We start from the raw sequence: 21,242 nt of genomic DNA, 5'->3' as shown, positions 1-21,242 counted from the left end.
AAAAACACACACACGCTAGAAGGAAAAGACAGTGATCATCGAGGTGGAATTAGTAGTCTCAGTATTCTAAAGTCATTACAGAGATTTCCCTGACATTGAACGATTCTTCTCCATTAATTGTGGAAGCATCAGAGATATTTATCATCGAGGTCTCAGTTGACAATTCGGGCTCAAGGCAGGAAGGTAAACGAAAACCGCCAGCCATATGTATGATGACGGTAGTTGTCTTCTTCGAGATAAAGCGCAGCGGATTGGAATTTTTTCCCTCTTGCAGCGCAGCAGACGGTGGCTTCTCTTTCCCATTCTTCTGTGTGAGCCTTCTCAAGCGTTATAAAATCTGAAGGGAAACGGCCTCGTCGGCATTGCCGCGCTGTATTTTTTGTTTTGATTTCCAGCTTTTTTCGGGTTTGCATCTCAATTTCGTCCTCAAAGCTTCGCAAATTGCGCAAATGCGTGCATCTTGTTGTCCTTTGAGGATTTTTCAAAACATCGCTTGCGAATTAAACACCGCGATTCTTACCCGTTTGGATTGTTGACGAAACGAAAATGTCCTGAATGGGAGGCGTTTTACCCGATTCTGTATAGCTTTCCTGTATGGTTTGGCGCAAATGCGAAGTTTTTTGTATAAAAGCAGCCCGCCATTTCCCAAAAATTGTGGATGGATTCATTTTAAAAACCCTCTCTTTCTCCCAATTCTTTGAAATTTCAAAAGACCTTTGCTTGTTTTTTCTATTTCAAACTAATCTTCTAGATATCCAATCCGAAATGCTTCCAGCCGGTGTTATTCTTGTCTTCGTCCTCGTTGGTCTCGTTGGTCTTACCATCTTCATCATCCAAGTTATGAAGTACTTCAACAAGAGAAAAGCTGCTTTGCAACAATTCTAAAGTGTGTGACTGTTTCTCATCACTCGCTCGCATTGTTTCATTCGTCCATTTCTTTGATGTTTTTTGTTAGTACCCCCTTTTTGAATATAAGAAAAAACCAGCTCTTGTTTACCGATTTGTCCCTCATCTTTTGTTTGCCGGCTGTTGTTTTTGTTGCATTTGTTTTGTCTTTCTACCCACCATTCTACTATTGCCCATTGACAACCCCTGACTGGCTTTATCCGTATTTGGAGAATATGGAAGATGTTTTGTCGTATTACTGCTTTCTACTGTGAAAGGGGTTAACTGTTGGAAGATGAGGGTGTGTTTATGGATAAATTCTTTTGCTGCAGAGGCTTGGTTATCTGTCAGGATGATAATTTTTGAGTATGGAGCATCTGTTTACTTTTTAATTTAATCACTTATACCATTTAGTTAGACTCGTCTGATGTAGAGGGCATTTGAAGCTCCGTGGACGATAATTGAGTCAATCTTGGTTATGGATCTCCCAACGGTGGATTACTCCGTCCGCTCCAGGACACCTCTCCACGATGGTTGAGCGAAATTTGAAAATGACGGCCCTTGGCGTCTTCCTGATTGGTCCGAACCTTTTTCGTTCAAATTATACAGAGCTGGGGTTAAGTTATACAGTTGGACGTATTTCGAACATTGTGTACAAGCGAAAACGCTGGCTAACTCTCACACAATGATTCGTACTTAATGAACTAGCCGAGCGTGGAGTTCCACAGCACACATTTGTTATATGTTAGTGCAGCGAGGTTTCCAGTACTACAAGAAATGTCTTCCGTTTTAGGCGGACGGAGCTTGTTGATTATTTTCCAAGGCCCACGTACCCACCTCCAATCTGGCAGATAAAAAAACAACATTCAACGTGCGCCTTTTACATTGAGCAGTGTTGTGGGAGGTCTCCAAAGAGAGGATGATGAATTCCACGCTTGGTATTTTAGGCACTCTCAGCTTGAAATTCTGACGATATTCAGAAAGAATGAGAGAAGTAGTTAGATATCTTAGTTTTCCTTTCCCCCAATTGGACATATATAACCTTCCAACAGTGACCGATACTAGAGCTGAGGCTACTGTGTCGTATAGACATAGACTGCGATGACCTTTGCCCACCTCACCAACCTGATTCTGAGGTCGAACCAGCAGTTGGCCAGACACAATGGCCATAGCTGAGCTTCACAGACCTCAAACAGATTGACCCTTATCGTCACGACTCTCCTAGCAATATCCCCGTCGTTCTACGAGTGCAGTGATTACTTTTTGCGCAATTCCCACACCAAAACCCCAAACGGGCCGATCAGCGAATCACATCGGTCCAAAAGAGGAGGGCGCCCATTGCCAATTTTTCCCCTTTGGAGAAACATTCGCGAACGCCCGGAACTCAGCTGCCCCCGAGTTTCCCAGACGGGGGTATTTTCCCAATTCCAACTGTTTTTTCGTCTTTTCACCTTTTCCACCCTTTCCTCTTTCATCAAACAAGAGGTTTGTTTACACCGAAAAGGGATAACACAACGAATTTGACCTACCGGGAGAACTACGTACCTGTATTTTTTCACAACGCTCATCGCTCTTTGTTTTACTCGACGTCGATTGTCTTTAGTAAAGTATGTCTATTCTACCATGACGATGATTGCGTGTGTGTGTATGAAGCTCTGTTTGGTGTGGCAAATACACAGAAAAAACAACAACAACGATAAACAACAACCAAAACTGGGTTGTTGGAACGAGAAAAACGAAACTTTGCCCGAGAAGTTTCGCGTTTTGCGTTTTGTGCGATTTTACTCGTTTGGGGAATAATGTTGGACAAATGGGACACAAGCTGATGGGCTCCAGTGTGTGTTTAGAAGACCAATTACGCATCAAACGAGCTTGCTTACACACATACGCACCTGTCTTTGAAGAGTCTGGGGTACAATGAGGATGTGGTTTACTAACGATTTGTAAACAGGAATAGTTTCAAATGTCTGAAATAACAGATCCAAAGCTCACTGGTGAGGGACAAGATGAACTTGTTGACCAGTCAATCAACCAAGGCTCAGGCCCGGCTGATGACCTGGAAGATGACGACGATAAGCCAACCACCAGGGAGAGAAGAAAAATTGAGATCAGATTTATCCAGGATAAGTCTAGACGTCATATCACCTTTTCCAAGAGAAAAGCCGGTATTATGAAGAAAGCTTACGAGTTGTCTGTTCTCACAGGTACCCAAGTTCTTCTCTTGGTTGTTTCCGAGACTGGTCTGGTTTACACCTTCACCACTCCAAAGCTTCAACCGTTGGTTACCAAACCTGAGGGGAAGAACTTGATCCAAGCTTGTTTGAACGCACCTGAAGAGTCTGGCGAGGATGAGGAGGCTTCAACCCCAACTGCCGGCCAAGGCAACAATGTACCACAGCAACAAGCCACCCCACAGCACTCAGCTCAAGCCCAACAGGCCCAGCAGTCGCAACAGAGCACCTCTAGACCCCCAGCTGGTTCTGGCGGTTACCAACAACAACCAGGATTACAAAACATTCCAGGTAATGCTAACTATTTGAACCCAGAACAAACAGCAGTCTACCAAACCTACTTTGGTGGAATCAACCAAGGGAACCAATATTGAGCTATAGGTGTGATTTATTGGTTCTATACTTGGGCTTTTGTTCTTTTTGACTAGTGTTCTGTTGGTTATATGTTGGTTATATGGGGGATTCACATGAGGAGGGTATTATCCTTCCATCATCTTCTCTCTCTTTTTTTTACATCTAAATATCCGTACTTTGGGTTTGGTCGTTACTGAAGCTGCACTGCTGTTCGTCTTTCCCTGATCTAATATGTTATTGCAATTGATTGAAGCACATTTTGGCCTCAAGATTGTGGTGTTTACTCAAGCAATTACTCGTCTCCTTCGTTATTTCTTTTATTTGAGCTGTTACTTCTTCCTTTTTTTTGTTCTCTCTATCTCTCTTCCATCTACAACTGCTATTGACCACCAACTGTGGCAAAGGCATTGTTTATTGGGATATGGATTGTATAATAAATCTGACATTGTTTCTAATCTCCAATTTCGATTTCAACGTAGAGAAGAACCAAACGGCCTGTTTGGAGCCAACGTTCGCGAGCCCGCCGCAACACGTTAGCCCTTTGAAATTTATCCGAGGTTTCTCTCCAGCCTGTGCTTTCGTAAACAAAGGCCAACAACTTTGTGCTGAACTGTCTCGAACGTGAACGGAGCTGTGTCCATTCACTGTATTGAGAAGACTGTAAAGATTAGACGAAACATGGCGAATGAGTCTACGGCTGGCGATTCTGGTAAGGAATCCTCCATTGAGCCCAGCAATGATGATTATGGTGACTACCCACCGGGCACTATTGTGCTTGCGAAGTTGAAGTCGTTCCCTCCATGGCCAGCGATTGTGATTCCAGATGATCTCGTCCCTGAGGGCGTTGCATCCTCTAAGCCTAAGAAGCCGGCTTCTTCCTCTGGAGCACGCTCCTCCAGAGCTTCACGCTCCAGGCGCAAATCAACGGCGGCGCAGTCGCAGACGTCACAGCAGGATTCAAGACTGTGGTGTGTAAGGTTTCTCAAAGATGATACGTTTATGTGGGCCACTGCCAATGACATTTCGCTGTTGACAAAAGAACAGATTGAGAAGTTTTTGTCGAAGAACCCCAAGAAGGGTATCCGTAGTGCGTATGAAATGGCACTTGATCCACCGGAAGTTGAAGAATTCATCATTTATGGAAGCGATGGTAAACCAATTGATATTGATAACGAAGCCGATGATGCCGATTTCGAGGATGGAGAATCAACTCCTGACGATGACGACGAAGATGCAATTGAGGAGGAAGGGCTGGAAGAAGATGACGATGATGTTGAATTACTCACAGATGAAGAAGTTGAGACAAAACGTACAAGTAAAAGGACACGGAAAACTACAAAGTCCACACCAAGAAAGAAAGCAAAACCTGCACCGGTTAAGAAAAAGGCAACGAAGAGGGGAGGTTCCAAAGCTAAAGTCGTTGAAGAGCCTGAGACCTCATCAGATGAAGATTGGGATGCACCTGATGATGATAGTGAACCAGTTGCCGTTGATATCCTAACATCTGAAGAGATCTCAAAGATCATCAAGAAAACTACGCCACTATTTTTAAAAGCCAGATTAGCATTACAATCCACCTTTTTATCTGGGAAAGAGATAACTGATAATTTGAAACAAATCAATACTACTCTGGACTCACTGGAGAAGTCAGAGTACCCACATGTTGGTATTATCAAGGCCACGGGGTTGCATAAAGTCATCTTTGACATTTTAAAAAGGCCAGATCTTACAACAAGAGAATTGTCCAAGGTTAGATCGAGACTAGAGAAATTGGCAAAGGAGTGGTTTGATGTCACCATAGATGTTGAAGAGTCATGGAACTTTGAAGAACAAAATGAGGAGTCAAAGGACGAAGAGTCAGAGGTGAAGAAGGAGGAAACTGGTGCCTCTGATATCAAAGAAGAAACAGAGTCTACCAACAACCATCCTACTAATGGGTCAACTACTAAAGCAGAAGAGTAGTTTTGAATCATCTTGGGGGGAGGGGGCATTCACCTGTTTGATACAAAACGAAGATACATGTGTACTAGATAACTCTTTATAGCAATTACCGAATAGAATGTGTGTTTCTATTAGAACTCTGAGAGTATGCGATGATACAATGACCATATGTTCTGTCCGTTCAAGATCAAAGGCATTTGATGTCTACACGAATGAGATTAAATCTGCAGAACTACAAAAAATATACCTATAACCTACCGGATACTGCAGAGCTTGCTAAGACCGTTGCTCTCCAATCTACTCCAGTATACCTTACAATTGAAACATTTCAGCGAGAAATAAGACACTTGATGTTTCATCACTGAATAGCGCAGTTCGTTGATACCGAAACCAAAAAAAAAATGCGATTTCTGTGGATTGAACACAGGACCTCATGATCTTCAGTCATGCGCTCTCCCGACTGAGCTAAAACCGCTTGTTACGAAATTTTAAAAACTGACAATTGTATAGTAAAAGCACACTGAATTGGCTTCTATCACATTAGCTTAATTTAACTACGCTATCGATGCAGAAATTGGTGCACATCTGGTGGCCAATGTATATCATCAACAAATCATATGTGAATGATGAATTACTTAGCACAAGACTTTTATCAGCGTACCTGGAAAGTTAGCGTGGTTAGTTCAACATTTCATTAGTGTACATAAAGTCCGATCCTACATTGCACATCATACTATTGCCTCTTAAAGCATAATACGTAGTTATTGATGTGTATTTATTTCAACCACTTCATAACTTATTGTTCACTGGTTACGGATTCCAGGACGTGCGACTCATGGATGCTGTGCTCTTGGTTCTCTTTATCATCCTCAACATCGGACTGATCATCAGAGCTGATGGGGTTCAAGTTGTAAGACTTCTTAGTATTAGGTGTGGTACAAGCATTGACATTCATCAAATACGAATTCGTGCTCAATACTCTGTTACCGTTTTGAGCCGGCTTTGAAAGAACAGAATCTTCATTTGAAAAGTTTGCAAAAGTGGTTGTATTCATTATCGACTGGAGCTTTTCGATGTTCAAATTCATGAATTTCTCAGAAACTCTTTCATATTCATTAGTCATTTGCTTCAAGTCATTGTAGCGCGCGTCATAGATTTCATTCAACCGCTCCAATTTGGATTCAAGTTTCCCACGCTTAGAGTATAATTCCCCTATGGATTCTTGCAGTGCCTCCTTGGATTGTAATTCTTCAAGTTTAGCTGTTAATTCTCTTATACGGGAATCTTTCAATTCTAATTCCAAATCTTTCTTTTCCAAAATGATCCTAGTGCTTTCATCGATACTTGATGATGATTTTTCCTTGAGTTCGATTATGGACGAAGCGAGGGTATTGCACTCATTCTTGGTCAAATGTTCCAAATGTATGAGCGTTTCACCAAGTGATACAGTTTTTTCATGGAGCAAATCCCCAGATTGCGCGGTATATTGATTTCCAGAGATTCCCTCTAACTGGCGTTCCACAGTGGATCTGAAAGCATCCAATGAAGTTTGAAACTCAGTTTTCATATGTTCCAAAATTTCATTCTGAACAATGTCCTTAGAAATGGTTTCAAGCTTATCAATCAGGGTATCCTGAAACTGTTTCATAGTATCCATTAATTGTGTGAGGCGTTCACCAGAAACATCAGCTTGCTCGTGTTGCACTGTTGATGCTTGAACCGTTTCATGAATAGAGCGGACACGTGATTCTAACTGTTCTTGATGGGAGACCAAAATTTCCTTGATATCCTGATTCATTAATTTTGTCAAGGATACCTGAATTGATGCAAGTAATGTTTGGATCTCTTGCTGGTTCTTGGTTATATCTGACGATTTATCATCATTGGCAATGTCTTTGATACTCTCATGAATCCGATTAACATCGTCAATGCTTGGCTGGTTTTGCATTGCAAGGAATATCTGTTCTTTAACTTCGCCTAGCTTCGAGAGAATGTTCTCCTCAATCGGAGATGGCCGATCTTCGATCTCAACAAGCTTTGATAGGATTTCGCTCTTCATCGTTTCAATTTTACCCAACTTCTCTGAAACTGGACCAAAGGACTTGCTGAATATCTCATGGATCTTTTCCTGGGTAACATCGGTTTCAACGTGCGCACTCGACGCCACGGTCTGGAGTAAATCTTTCAAGCGTGTATTGTTGTTCGACGATCTCTCGTTCAAACTTTCAAGATCCAGCTGTGTAGTCTTAACAGATGTGTCAATGCTCTGTAGTAGGTACTTCATAGACGCCTGCGACTCTGTAAGCTTCTTCACCTGGTATTCAATCTCTGACGTATCCACATTGCTGAGCTGAAAACGACCAGGGGACCCATTGTGCGGCTTGCTAGGCGAGCTCTTCGCAGAACGTAGCATTTTTGGCGACAATGGTAGCGGTGGTGGGTTTCTCATTGGGTCATTGCTGTCCCACATATTCTTCTGAACAGGTGAAAGGAGCGATGCCGCCGTTTCCTTGTGTCGAGTGGGAGATTCATCAAATCCTACATTCTCCTTAAACGGATCGCTATCAGTGTCTGTCATTCTTAACGCTTACCGCCCTATGAAGCTCACCTTGCGGTTGTGGTTGTGTTTCGTGATGTAAACAAAGCTTTTGAGGAAATGTAAACAAACAAAGCAGCGAGATCCGAGGGGGAGGAAGACTGGAGACTCTGGCGCGACTTCCGGCTCATCTTCCTTGGTTCGCTCGGCGTAAACGTGAGAACGGCATAGGCGTAAATCTGAGAACGCACAGGTGAAAAATTCGACGCACTTTTCAGATTTTTCACCTTAAGCGCCAATTGAGAGACGAATGGTGAGCGAGAGAGAAGGATTCCATACTCTGAAACAGTAAAGATGGCTAAGTTCATGAAGTCTGGCAAAGTTGGTAAGTGATACCGAAGAGGGGCAGGGTGGACTTATGGTTTTATATGTGGTATTTGTGGTGTTGGTGATGCTGGAAGAAGAGAGCGTCATTTTGTAGAAGGCTGTCGTGTGCTTCGTTGACATACACTTTGAACTTATGAGGATAATGGTTGATGTGAGACATTTGTTGTGGATACAATCTTTGGTGCATGGGAAACTCGCTATTCTCATGGTCAAAGCGGTGTGTTAAGCACCATTATTTTAGTTCAGCGCTGAAGAAGCTCATGTCCAGCCACAGGCAGCTTCCACGAAACAGCTTCCACGGTATAACTCCAAGGCTTATTCCAAGTCCACCTCAAACAAAACAATACAAGCTCATAGTACTGACACGAACCTCTAGCCATTGTTGTCCGTGGTCGTTATGCCGGTAAGAAGGTTGTGATTGTCAAGTCCCACGATGAAGGTTCCAAGGCTCACCAATTTCCACACGCCCTTGTTGCTGGTGTCGAGAGATACCCAACCAAGGTTGGTAAATCTGCTGGTGCCAAGAAGGCTGCTAAGAGATCAAAGGTCAAGCCATTCATCAAGGCTGTGAACTTCAACCACTTGTTGCCAACTCGTTACACCGTCGAGATTGAAGACTTCAAGGCTGCCGTCTCTACCGAGACCTTCGAGGAGCCAACCAAGAGAGAGGAGGCCAAGAAGCTCATCAAGAAGGCATTCGAGGACAGATACCAATCTGGTAAGAACAAATGGTTCTTCACCAAGTTGAACTTTTAAATTAAAAGCGTCTTTTGAGAATTGCATATTGGAGTCTTGAAAAGAGCACTCCGATTTTAGAGAAACAAAAACTATTTAAAATCACTGTTCGATGAACTTATCAATCTATAGCTTGAACGTAGCTTCCATAGCCCAATTGTGTATCACTCATAGCGATGCTTTTTTCGTCCCTGTTGTTTCACTGTGAAGTGGCCCCATAGTGGAAGAAAACAAAAATGGTGAAAAGGATACCGAGGATAGCACATCACCGCACAAGTGGCATTGATTCACACGTCTACATATACGCTATGCTGAGCAGAAGGATCACGCTATCGGCAGTGAAAAGAGGTGCCCAGCTCTACAGTGCCCGGTTCTATAGTGCGCTGCCACAGGAGAAACGCATCTTAAAGGCACCTTCTTTCGATGTGAAGGGAATAGTTTCCAACATTGATAGAGTTGTTGAGGTCTCAAAGTTGAGGGAGCTTCCATCCACGGTTGTTGACAAACTACCTCAGATACCTCTTCTGTACGAAGAGGTGAGACAATTGCAGACAACGTTGAACACTGTCCTTAAGGAGAAGAATGACGCACAGCGCTTGGTGAAGAAGGAGCTCAAGACCTCGGGGACTCCTTCCCAAGAGCTACAGAGCTTACAGCTCTCGTTGAAGACCAAGGAAAAGGAGATCTCCACAGCACTGTCCACGAAGGAGAAGGAGCTCTACTCTCTGGTTGACTTGGTCCCTAATGATATACACCCTTCCGTACAAGTTAAGGAGGATATAGTGCGGTGGTTGAATCCAAGGTCCCAGTATGAACCAGACTTGAAGCTAGAACACGATAAGATTGGCGTTGAATTGGGTATTCTCAACTTGAAATCGGCTGCCACTGTCAGCGGATCCTCTTGGTACTACCTTGTTGGAGATGGTGCACTGCTTGAACAGGCCTTGGTGCAATATGCGCTGAAGCTGGCCCGTAAACATGGCTTTATCACGGTGTTACCACCTTCCATCGTGAGAAACGAAGTAGCGGATGCCTGCGGGTTCAAACCAAGAGACCAGAACAACGAGGTACAGACGTACCAACTAATCAACGACGATCTGTGTCTGACTGGAACTGCTGAGATCCCGCTCGCCGGGCTTGGTATCAACAGGCTGTTCTCTGAGAAGGAGCTTCCAGTCAGGGCTGTCGGTCTCAGCAGAAGCTATAGAGCCGAGGCTGGCGCCAGAGGGAAGGACACCAGAGGGCTGTACCGTGTCCATGAATTCACCAAAGTTGAGCTGTTCGTATGGGCCACGGAGTCCCAGTCGGAGAACGAGCTCGAGAAGCTTCGTACTTTCCAAGAGGAGTTCGTCTCTTCCCTTGGGCTCAGTGCCAAAGTCATCAACATGCCATCCAACGACTTGGGCGCACCTGCTTTCAAGAAGTACGACATCGAGGCCTGGATGCCAGGCCGTGGCACCTTCGGCGAGGTCACTTCGGCCTCGAACTGTACGGACTACCAGAGCAGAAGACTGCAGACAAAGTACACCAGTCTGGCGGATAACAAGAGGAAGTATGTCCACACGCTGAACGGTACCGCCGTGGCAGTGCCTCGTGTAATCGTTGCAATCATCGAGAACTTCTACAACCATGAGACAAGAACTGTTGCAATTCCACGGGTCCTACAGCCTTATATGGACGACAAGACCGAGATCTCCACTCAGAGTAAACCGTTCTAAATAGATCATTGAACTAAGTAAACTTGTATATAAACGCTTTGGCAACCCAGGCAACCGCGGAACGATGAGCTGCTATTAGTGCGCGCACCGAACTACCGCGTCCTTTGTAGAAAATTTCAAAATCTGCGAGGGGGACTTCCCACTAAGCAAAGCTATCGAAAAGCAAACAATTACACGGAAACAAGAGCACGTTTGGTCGAACCAAGTCGCTGTTATTCAAAGAGGCTCGACTGATATCGTACTGCCTCAGCTGCTTATTGGGTTTTCCGCTACTTTTCCACCTTACCGCGTCTGTTGTGTTGTCTTGAAGCAGATCCATCTAGTTGCTTACTGGTTTGATTTTTGCCGCCATATACTTTGCTGATAAAGAGGTACGGTGTGATGGTGTTGACGAAGAAGGAAGAGAAGAAGTACCTGAAGGATGCGTCCGAGGCGCTCACTCAGCTAAAGGAGAAGATCATGGCTGCGTCTGATGAGAATCTCATTCAATTGCTGAACAAAAGCATGAAGTGGGATACCTCGAAAGGGACGTTGTACCACTGGATCCCAGTTCTCAACAAGTTCGATGCGTTGCTTGAAGGGGTCATCAATAAGTATGGGCTATCTGAAAAACACTGTAAACCACAGGAGATGAACACGTTCGATACCAATCTGGTGTGTGCAATCTTGGCGTTTACCCATATGCTGTTGGAGAACTGTTTGCATCGTGGTATCTATTCATCCTCCCATAGGCTGTACGACTTGCTGAATTGTCCATCTATCTCGGTTTGCGTTGCTGTTCTTAGATGCTACGTCGTGTTGGCACGCAAGTTCATCAACCAAAGACCCAAGATGTTCATTGGCCAGAGAAAAGTGTCTGAAAGAATATACACGTTGGGCGTTTTCCTGCCAGCGTCGTCGTTGACTGCGAACACAGGTTCCAGCACCACATGCTCGCTAGTGGATTACATCAAGGAAGAACCACAGATCCCAAAGAAATGGAAGTCGCTCAACTACATATACTGTCCTGAAGAAGCTCCTCGCTCTCACGCTCCTCAAAACCAGATTGAAGGATCGCCATCGATCAAGAGAGTTAAAGATTTACAGTCTCCAAAGAAGAAAAAACCATCTAAATTGGCAAGTGGAGAAACTATTGAGACCCTCCACATCGCTGAGCACGATGTTCGTAAGCTGACGCTCCAGCAGATGTTTGACAAAGGTGTTGCAAAGGTCCCTCCTAAGGTTTGGCCCAAGTTTGCCTATACGGCTACAATGGCAAAGGCTTTCAACTCAAATTCCTATGAGAACATCAAATTGAGACAGGACCTTGTTGTATTGAAATCTCTCAGCATCGCCTTCCTTGTCATGGTTAACAGGGAACTTGAAATTACATCAAAGGTCTTTGAATGTGATCCGACTCTTTTGACTTGCCTCATCGATTTGGTAAATTTGCAAAATAATGTTCCAACAGAAGTGAGATTGGCTGCGGCTACTTGTTTGGAGTGCATTGCTTCGAAGAAGACATGGTCCACAGAGATTATGAGAGGACTAGGTGGTAGTGTCTCTCATGGTCTCTTATTTCAAATTCTGAAATCGATGGCGAAACAGTTAAAAATTGGTATCCCTGAACAAGTATCTGAAAATTACAATTCTGTTATTTTCCATTTAGTTTTAAATCTGGCATCAACCAAAACTTTGGCCAGCTCTCTGGTTTCTGCCGGATTGATTCAGCACTTGTCTGAGTTCCTCACCATTCCAACACAGTTTAAGATTACAAGTGCCGGTGCTACTCATCTGCTTCAAAACATTGTCACTAGCAGCTCTGAGAATATTGCACTTTTCAAAGAGAACAAGGGTTTCCAGAAACTTTTGAGCTCGATCACGTCAGAAATCGAGTTTGCACTGCATGATAAGATGGGCGGTCCTCCATTGTTGAGTATTGTCCATTACACCATCAGCTACCCACAATGTTATTATCTCATTGCATTGCTGAGATTTGCTCTTGGAATTTTGCAGAAGGAAAGTGGGGATACAGTTAGAAACTTGTTCGATTCTTCTCTACTCAACGATATCAACAAAATTCTGCTCAACATACCGGTCTTTGGATTGTCCTTGCTTTCTAATGCAATTAATATCGTGAGTGCTATTCTTCACAATGAGCCTACATCCTACACAATATTGAAAGAAGCCGGAACTATTGATGTCGTTATCGATAATTTCGGGGACTTCTTACGTCCTTCAAAGGATGTCGTATGTGCTCTTCCTAACCTCATTGGTGCCGTATCGTTAAACAACAACGGTTTGGAGAGACTCAAACAGGTCAATGCGATCAAACAATTTTTCAAAATCTTTGAAATCCAAGGAATCGCAAGAGATATGGTTTCCAGTGAGAACTATGAATTCCTTGTTGGTGCTATTGATGAATTAGCAAGACATTATCCCGACTTTAAGCCTTTGATACTGGACGAATTATGCGCACTGGTTGAAAAATTGGCAGACGGTACACTATTTGAGTTCCCAAGACCTCATATATACCGTTCTGAACTGAAATCGTTTTACCACTCAAAGGAAGAACCTGTCGTGGATAACGAGGAGGGAAGTTCTGAGCTGGATGTATGGGAAAACATTGACGAGGCTTATACCTTGGAATTTGCTGCGTCTGTGATTGGAAGTCTTGTCGAATTAGGTGGCTTCTGGCATACAATGTACCAAAAAATTGCACCGGAAGTGTGGGTGAAGTTAGTTGTGTTGAAGAACTCTCCCTTTGACTATGTGTACTCTAATGCAATGTACCCAATCAATGGAGCTTTGAAATACTTTGATGATACATCTCGTGCCTATGGAATCTACTCAGTTTTCGATAAAATAGTGGAAACAGTTGATGCAATTGATTGGTATTGTGATTCATCGGAGAAACAGTCTTTGTTCCAAGCCCTGGAAAACCAAGACGACTTTGACAAGGCAGATGACCTCTTCAATGGCTTGATTGCAGTGAACAATGCATTGTTTGGCTTTGTTGATGTGTTTTGCAATTCTGATTCCCTCTCGCCTACTCGCTGTGAACAATTGTGTAAACTATTTGGAACAGATGGTGGGTGCAATCTCATTGATAAGTTGGGAAAGTTGTTACAACGAGTGACTTGGGAAGAGCATGCGCTTAGAACATCGATGCCACCAATTGTATCTGAAGAGACTGTTATTAAAGAGTATGATGACGGATTTCCTCCTACAAGAATTTTCGATAATGACGCCAACGTTAAATTGAAGTTTGACAAGACATCAGCTAAATTCAAGAATGCCTGTCAAGTACGTCTTGTGGGTCATCGTATCCACTCATCAATTGCGATCATCTTCAATACGTTACTTATGCTTGCAAACATGTCGACTGATGAACAACTACTCGATACAATACGCTGGCAGATTGTTAGAATTGCAGGCAAAATTTCAGAATTCTTTGTCTCTCTATTGTGCTCAAATCACTTTGCTAACGCTGATGTATTGTTAATATTACTGTACACGATGCATTATTGTTTTACAGACTCTCATAATGACAATGTGTTGACGTTGCCAGCGATACTATTTGTCCAAAAGGGTGGTTTGCTCAAGGAAAGAGAAGTGCTAGGGTATTTTTGGAGAGAAGTCTCCAGCCTTGATCCAACAAAAATATCTGAAGTGAAAGAATTAGCATATGTGAAGAATACCAAGGAGAGTATCACTATTTCAATTATTCTGAATTGTCTAGTTTTCTTCAATAAGTTGACAGACTTTAACCAACTGACCAATGTTCCATATCCAGACAAGTTCTACGAGAGTAACTTTCATGGTTATGCAATTGTTCGTGTCAACGATTTCAGATCGAATCTATTGGTTCAAACGAAGCTGTTTGGATTTGGAGTTCTCGAAAATATCCTCGAAGGAGATGAAACGTCTGATGTTAAAGAACTGATACCAGAAGACGTTTTTAATGAGTTGATCAAATTTAGCAAAAACATATTCACGGCGTCGGAGGAGAAACATCTACAGGAATCTGATGGTTCACTATTCTCTATCGATTGGAGGCGGTTGGAACACTCACTGGCAAAAGCTGATTATTTAAAAGATCTTGGTGTTTCTGAGGCCGATGTAGCCAAGTCATTGGCAGCATTTAAGGGATCATTGACGTTTCTCAAAGATGATATCAGATCAACATTGCCTACATCACCAGCAGATGCTGTTATGAAGAATGCGTCCGCAACACCATACACAGATTATGTTCCCTCTTTGGCAGAGCCACAGTTCTCAAACTACCATACTCTAGTAGAACTTCAGGAGCTTCGTGAATCTGAACTTGGTGCAGTTCTTGATGGTATCTTATCGCTTGTTCAGGTTCACCCGACTGCTTCTCGATTGGTATCACAATTTTTGATTGGTACATTTTTGGATGCTCCAGGTGCTTCAATAGAAGAGTTTGAATCTGTTATACTCCGTTTGGTTTTGGATTACATTGAATCGTTTGATCTAAGTGTATCTGATAACAAGGGCTTAGCTGGTTTGTTGAATCTTTTTAGTTTCTTGATTCTGAATGACACTGTGTTTTTCTCATGTCATTCAATCTTGGAAGAGTTCTCAGATTTTGTGATTGACCAATTGAAGCCTGAATATGTCAATGCTGACTGGTTTGATGATGCTGTACTTTCGATGGTTAAGATCATTTCGGGGACACAACTGCCATCACCAGTAAAGCTGGGACCAGAACGTCCATTTATTGGGATCTTCAAGGAACCACCAATTGCGTTTAAATTGGAGAAGGCTGCGGGGGATCGTCTTTTCGATATTGCTGTATCCGTCTCAGACATAAGCTCTACAGACAGTGCTTTGGCTCTATGTCGTCTGCTCACAATTTATGCTGGCGACCCTCGGTATGCAAACAAGGTCTCTCAATCTGGAGTTGTGGAGAAGATCTTGAAAGCGATTTCATATCCCAAACTCAAAGAACCTCAAAAGCCTTATATCCTCCAGACAGCCTTTATGTATTTGGTGAGAAGGTGTTATGAGACCACAGACATCATCACCGATATGGCTATAAGAGAGATAAAGACGCAGTATACCAATAAGAGCAGAAAGGAGCTGAAAAGCAAGTCTCGTGAACTTTCTTCAGTTCTGAAAGACTGTTATGGGGTAATTATGAGAAACCCTGACATATTTGTTGAGGAAATTTCCAAACGTGTAAGATTTGTTGATTTCACAGAGAGCTCAATGAAGTCATTTTCCACTGAAATGATAGATGTTGCAGATGAAGATGTCGATATGGTTGATGTTGACAAGGATGTAAAATCAGAAACCTGTACTGGACTCAAGAGCCCTGTCGGCATTGTTAACTTAATTCTCACTGAGTTGATGTCTGCTGTACGGAATAATTGGTTAATTGAACCACCCAAATCAGAAAAGGAAATCGAGGAGGAAAAGAAGAAGCAACTTGACCGCAAAGAGTTGGACCTTATCAAGGAGCCAAAGAGTGATGTTAGCAAGAACGAGCACTGTGAACACATCATATTTTTGTTGAAGGTCTTGACCGAACTTCTTGCGTCATATAAACAGAGTAAGCTGGAATTCTTGACGTTCTCCAAAAAGAATTTGTTTCAAGAGCCATCAGTCGAAGAACCGAAACCTAGGTCTACATCTTTGAACTTTTTACTTCACCAGCTAATCTTATCAGGAAAAGCCGAGTTACCAGATGAAGAATTGGCACGTAAAGCAGTTGTCGGTGAGCTGGCTGTCAGTGTTATAATAGCGTTCGTATCCACAGTGAGTGGTCGCCATGTCAAAGCAGATCCTAAGGACGTTGATCCTGACTTGACATTTATGAGGAAGTTTACTGTTGACACGATACACAAGGTGCTCAAGGAGTCTGTTACCACAGCACCTGGTATCAGAACGATGTGTGCTAGAGTAACTTCTCTTTGTTTGGCGTTACGTTCGTTGCTGAGCCCTCAAGAAGAACCTTACCTTGATCCAAACGTGATCGAATTTGATGCATTTCATATCGCCAGTGTTGTTATTGACTCTGGATTGCCAGCAACGCTGACATCCATCTTGTCTGATATTGATCTCAACTTTGGTGATTATATCTTTCCTCTGGAATCTGCAGTTAACGTACTGAGCTTTTTGGGTCAAATTAAAGCCAACAATCAGGAACTCTTCAGAGCAACACATCCTACCAATGGTCTCGAGGAAGAAGAGGTTGAAGATGATGACAATGACTTCAAAGAAGAAACACCTGATCTCTTCCAGAACTCTACACTTGGTATGTATGATGTTGAAGATATTGACTCTGAAGACGATTTCAGCAACGATGAATTGAGCTTTGGCGACGAAGACGAAGACATCGAGGAAGATGAAGACATGGATGATGATATTGGCCAAGATATTGAGATTGTCTATAGTGAGGATGAGGATGATGGAATGATTTCAACTGATGATGGTGAGACTGTTTCTTTAGATTCAGATCATAGCTCATTCTCTGACTTAGGATCTGACGAAGAAAACGCAGGATCAAATAGTAGCGATCAGTATGTTGGTTATGATATCGCTCCAGAACTTGCTGGTGGATCTGAATTCGATTCAGAGAGCGAGTCAGAGGAGTATTCTGACGCGAGCTTGGATATTGGATCTGATGCTGAAGATGATATCGAAGCAGCTGATGATGATGGATGGTACACAACTGATGACCATGACCACGATCATGTATTTGAATTTGATGATGATGATGATGCTGAGTCTTCCGATGAAGAAGCAGGAAGTGGCCATTGGATAGTGCGTTCTGGTGAGCATGGCGACATTTTGGACTTTGAAGATGAAGGAGATGTCTTGGGATATGATGACGAAGAAGAGGATATAAGTGATGGCTCTGAACTCATGGATACTGAAGCAGTAGAGGTCCCTCAGACTTTGAGACGTGTGCTTCATGGTGGCAGCAGAAGATATTTTGAACGTGAAAGACAAAGACATGGCCGTATTCTCACTTCCAACATTGCTGGTAATGATTTCATTGAGTTGATAAACAATGGTAATATCCATGCAAGACGTGGTTCATCTCGTCTCAACCAATTCTATGACTACTTTGTGAATATATTGACTCAGCGCAATGGGAATCAGATGCCATCGTCTCATAATCGTGCTAAGGAGGAATTCAAGATCTTGTCAACGAAAGAAAGATGGACCGAGCTTTCTCTGATTCTTGGATCAAAGACAGACGCACTTAGAATATACGGCCATATTTTCAAAAATATCTATGAACCAAGCCGTGAAATCTATAATGAAAACCAGAAGGCAGAGGATATGAAACACCAGAAGGAAGAAGAGGAGCAGAAACGTCAAGCTGAAGAAGAGGCACAGAGACGTGCAGAACAGGCACAACTTGAAGCCAATACCAGCAATAATGATGAGGAACACGAAGAACCCCATCAACTGGATCCTATTTGGGTGACTGTTGGTGGCCGACAAGTTGATATCAGTGGGACAGATATTGATCCTGAATTCTTCGAGGCTCTGCCGGATGATATGAGGGAAGACGTCTTGACACAGCATATTAGGGAGAGACGTGCAGAGGCATCCACCACAGGAGATACTGGACACACGAGAGAGATTGATGAGGACTTTTTGGAGGCTTTACCCGAGCATATACGAACAGAGATTCTAACTCAAGAAGCATTATCCAGCAGATTAAGAGCTGTTGAACAGTCCCAGACAGTTCAGCAAGAGGAAACTAACGTGACCTCAGATGAAGAGTCCAAAAAGGATAAGAAGGCCAAACAAAAAGTCTTCTTTACGCCTCTTTTAGACAAATATGGCGTTGCTTCTTTGATTAGATTTGTTTTCATACCGCAGTCATTCCCAGCAAGAAAGTCATTGTACATGCTGTTAGGACAGCTCTGTTTAAACAAACAGACCAGATCTGAAGTTCTTGGCTTGCTGATTGCAATATTGCAAGATGGCATTTCATCACAAGAGGCCTTACAAAATGTCTACCGTCAAATCTGCACTCGTGTAAGACCTTCACCAACTGCTTCCCAAGGTCCTGTATCTACTCCTTCTAAGCTTGGAACTCCACGGACTCCTTCACAATCAGTTGTTCCAAAAGATATGCAGAGTCTGGGTCATTTCCCAAACCGTGCTTCACCATTTGTGATTGCTTGCCAAGTGTTAGAAGCGCTTCAATTTTTACTCGAGTCAGATCCACAATTGAGATACTATTTCATTACAGAGCATGATCCGGTATTGCTATACAAGAAGGCAGGCTCCATCAAAAAATCCCATTTGAGTGGCAAGTCATCTAAATACCCCATAAACTTCTTATTAAACTTGCTTGATATTCCCCTGGTTAAGCAAAAGTCGGTGCTTATGGATGGCTTATCTCGCCTGGTTCAGATTACCACACGTCCATTGGCATCGATGAAGAAAGCAAAAGAAGCAGCTGAAGACCCTTCAAAGATTGAACTACCGATCATAACCAGCACCAGTTTGAGAAACTTTGTAACCATACTGGTTTCTGATGATTGCTCGAGTCGTACTTTTCAACAAACACTCAGTGCAATGCAAAATTTGCTTGTGCTGAATGCTCATAATGTATTCTCCAATGAGCTCTCTAAACTGTCTATGAAGTTGGCATCATCCTTGAACAAAGATCTTGAAGTGTTAGTTGGTGATTTGAAAAAACTGGATGAAGAAGCTTCTGATTTCGACTCACAGATTATGCAGAAGTTCACTTCATCGAGCTCTGATCAATCTAAATTATTGAGAGTATTAACAGCTTTGGACTATCTGTTTGGCAGGGAGAAGAAGGATGGTGGTGATAAGGTTATGGAGAACAAGGAACTGACGAAGCTTTATACAAATTTGAAGCTTGGTTCTCTATGGGTCTCTCTTAGTGACTCTCTTGATATTTTTGAAGCCAATAAGAGTATTACCCATGTTGCCACAGCTTTGTTACCTCTGATAGAGTCTTTGATGGTTGTTTGTAAACACAGTGAGGTAAAGGATGTACAAGCAAAAGATGTGTTTAACTATGAGAATTCCAAAGATTTTGCCAATGAAAACATTGAAAACCTTTTCTTCTCGTTCACTAATGAGCATAAGAAGATCTTGAATCAGATGGTTAGATCCAATCCAAAGTTGATGAGTGGTCCATTTACCATGCTTGTTAAGAATCCAAAGATCCTTGAGTTTGACAATAAGAAGAACTACTTTGACAGAAAGTTACATGATACTGAGACGGAAAGAAAGACGATGTCAATATCTGTGCGTCGTAAGGAGGTGTTTTTGGATTCTTATAGAGCTTTGTTCTTTAAATCTAAAGATGAATTCCGCAATGCCAAGTTGGAGATCAATTTCAAAGGCGAAGCTGGTGTTGATGCTGGTGGTGTGACCAGGGAATGGTATCAGGTCCTATCAAGACAGATGTTCAACCCTGATTACGCGCTGTTTTTACCAATTGCCTCTGATAAGACGACGTTCCATCCTAATAGAACGTCTTGGGTTAATCCTGAGCATTTATCATTCTTCAAGTTTGTTGGTCGTATCATTGGTAAGGCTATTTACGATGGCTGTTTTCTGGATTGTCATTTCACTCGTGATGTCTACAAGAGTATTCTTGGATGCAAAGTTTCTTTGAAAGATGTTGAGACAATCGACTTGAACATCTATAAATCTTTGACATGGATGCTGGAGAATGATATCACAGATGTTATAATTGAAACCTTTTCCATCGAGGCTGATGACTATGGTGAAAAGAAGATCATTGATTTAATACCTGATGGACGTAATATTGCAGTTACCGAGGAGAACAAACAACAATATGTCAAAAAGGTTGTTGAATTCCGTGTTCAAAAGAGTGTCGAAGAACAAGTTGAGAATTTCCTTCAAGGGTTCTATGAGATCATTCCAAAGACGTTGATTTCAATCTTTGACGAACAAGAATTGGAATTGCTGATCTCAGGATTGCCTGATATTGATGTTGATGACTGGAAGAACAACACCACATATGTGAACTATACCGCATCCTCTCGTGAGATTTCCTATTTCTGGAGAGCAGTCCGTTCATTTGACACTGAGGAACGTGCCAAACTGTTACAATTCGCAACTGGTACCTCCAAAGTTCCATTAAATGGATTTAAAGAATTAGAAGGCGCCAACGGAGCTACAAAGTTCAACATCCATAAAGATTTTGGATCCACTGATCGCTTACCATCATCTCATACTTGCTTTAACCAAATTGATCTGCCGGCATACGATTCGTATGAGAAATTGAGGAAGGCATTATTGCTGGCGATCAACGAAGGCCATGAAGGATTCGGATTAGCATAAAAAAAGATATACTTATAGTTTTTAAAGGAACGCTTTTCACTATTAGTTAAAAGCAGCGATAACGTAGATGTTCAATTGTGTTTTGTGTATGTAGATTTGAATATAAGTACTCTCTCGTAGAGATGTATGTTTGAG

The 21,242-nt window shown here is 42.6% G+C and overlaps 7 protein-coding genes and 1 non-coding gene across 8 annotated transcripts; 6 read left to right on the top strand and 2 right to left on the bottom strand.

Annotated features, from left to right (window-relative positions):
* The first annotated feature begins 504 nt into the window (after nucleotides 1-504).
* CYBJADRAFT_43142 (uncharacterized protein) lies at nucleotides 505-1,301 on the top strand. Its single transcript, XM_020217700.1, has 3 exons — nucleotides 505-840; nucleotides 959-1,146; nucleotides 1,237-1,301. Exons 1-2 carry the CDS (start codon nucleotides 595-597, stop codon nucleotides 1,094-1,096), a joined length of 384 nt encoding a protein of 127 aa, XP_020072299.1. The 5' UTR covers nucleotides 505-594; the 3' UTR covers nucleotides 1,097-1,146; nucleotides 1,237-1,301.
* Nucleotides 1,302-2,415: 1,114 nt separating this feature from the next.
* Nucleotides 2,416-3,932, top strand: CYBJADRAFT_166015 (MADS-box domain-containing protein). The gene has a single exon (XM_020214317.1). The coding sequence runs from the start codon at nucleotides 2,849-2,851 to the stop codon at nucleotides 3,488-3,490; it is 642 nt and encodes a 213-aa protein (XP_020072298.1). The 5' UTR covers nucleotides 2,416-2,848; the 3' UTR covers nucleotides 3,491-3,932.
* A 133-nt stretch (nucleotides 3,933-4,065) lies between these two features.
* IOC4 (Ioc4p) lies at nucleotides 4,066-5,525 on the top strand. The gene has a single exon (XM_020214316.1). The coding sequence runs from the start codon at nucleotides 4,149-4,151 to the stop codon at nucleotides 5,430-5,432; it is 1,284 nt and encodes a 427-aa protein (XP_020072297.1). The 5' UTR covers nucleotides 4,066-4,148; the 3' UTR covers nucleotides 5,433-5,525.
* A 288-nt stretch (nucleotides 5,526-5,813) lies between these two features.
* CYBJADRAFT_t31 lies at nucleotides 5,814-5,886 on the bottom strand. The gene has a single exon. It is a non-coding gene; the product is annotated as a tRNA-Phe (tRNA).
* Nucleotides 5,887-6,079: 193 nt separating this feature from the next.
* On the bottom strand, nucleotides 6,080-8,041 carry CYBJADRAFT_166013 (uncharacterized protein). The gene has a single exon (XM_020214315.1). The coding sequence runs from the start codon at nucleotides 7,987-7,989 to the stop codon at nucleotides 6,208-6,210; it is 1,782 nt and encodes a 593-aa protein (XP_020072296.1). The 5' UTR covers nucleotides 7,990-8,041; the 3' UTR covers nucleotides 6,080-6,207.
* A 225-nt stretch (nucleotides 8,042-8,266) lies between these two features.
* On the top strand, nucleotides 8,267-9,201 carry CYBJADRAFT_166011 (60S ribosomal protein eL27). The gene is made up of 2 exons (XM_020214314.1): nucleotides 8,267-8,332; nucleotides 8,711-9,201. Exons 1-2 carry the CDS (start codon nucleotides 8,302-8,304, stop codon nucleotides 9,088-9,090), a joined length of 411 nt encoding a protein of 136 aa, XP_020072295.1. The 5' UTR covers nucleotides 8,267-8,301; the 3' UTR covers nucleotides 9,091-9,201.
* A 73-nt stretch (nucleotides 9,202-9,274) lies between these two features.
* DIA4 (putative serine--tRNA ligase DIA4) lies at nucleotides 9,275-10,874 on the top strand. Its single transcript, XM_020214313.1, has one exon. The coding sequence runs from the start codon at nucleotides 9,306-9,308 to the stop codon at nucleotides 10,785-10,787; it is 1,482 nt and encodes a 493-aa protein (XP_020072294.1). The 5' UTR covers nucleotides 9,275-9,305; the 3' UTR covers nucleotides 10,788-10,874.
* Nucleotides 10,875-10,957: 83 nt separating this feature from the next.
* On the top strand, nucleotides 10,958-21,140 carry TOM1 (E3 ubiquitin-protein ligase TOM1; the record flags this gene model as incomplete). The annotated part of the gene is made up of 1 exon (XM_020214312.1): nucleotides 10,958-21,140. A coding segment is annotated over exon 1 (9,934 nt), but the record flags the coding sequence as incomplete, so codon positions are not given.
* Nucleotides 21,141-21,242: the final 102 nt, after the last annotated feature.

Source organism: Cyberlindnera jadinii, assembly GCF_001661405.1.
Source record: "Cyberlindnera jadinii NRRL Y-1542 unplaced genomic scaffold CYBJAscaffold_2, whole genome shotgun sequence".
NCBI classification, from domain to species: domain Eukaryota; kingdom Fungi; phylum Ascomycota; class Saccharomycetes; order Phaffomycetales; family Wickerhamomycetaceae; genus Williopsis; species Williopsis jadinii.
The sequence above is the reverse complement of the archived record's forward strand: the minus strand, read 5'-3'. Positions and strand labels throughout refer to the sequence as shown.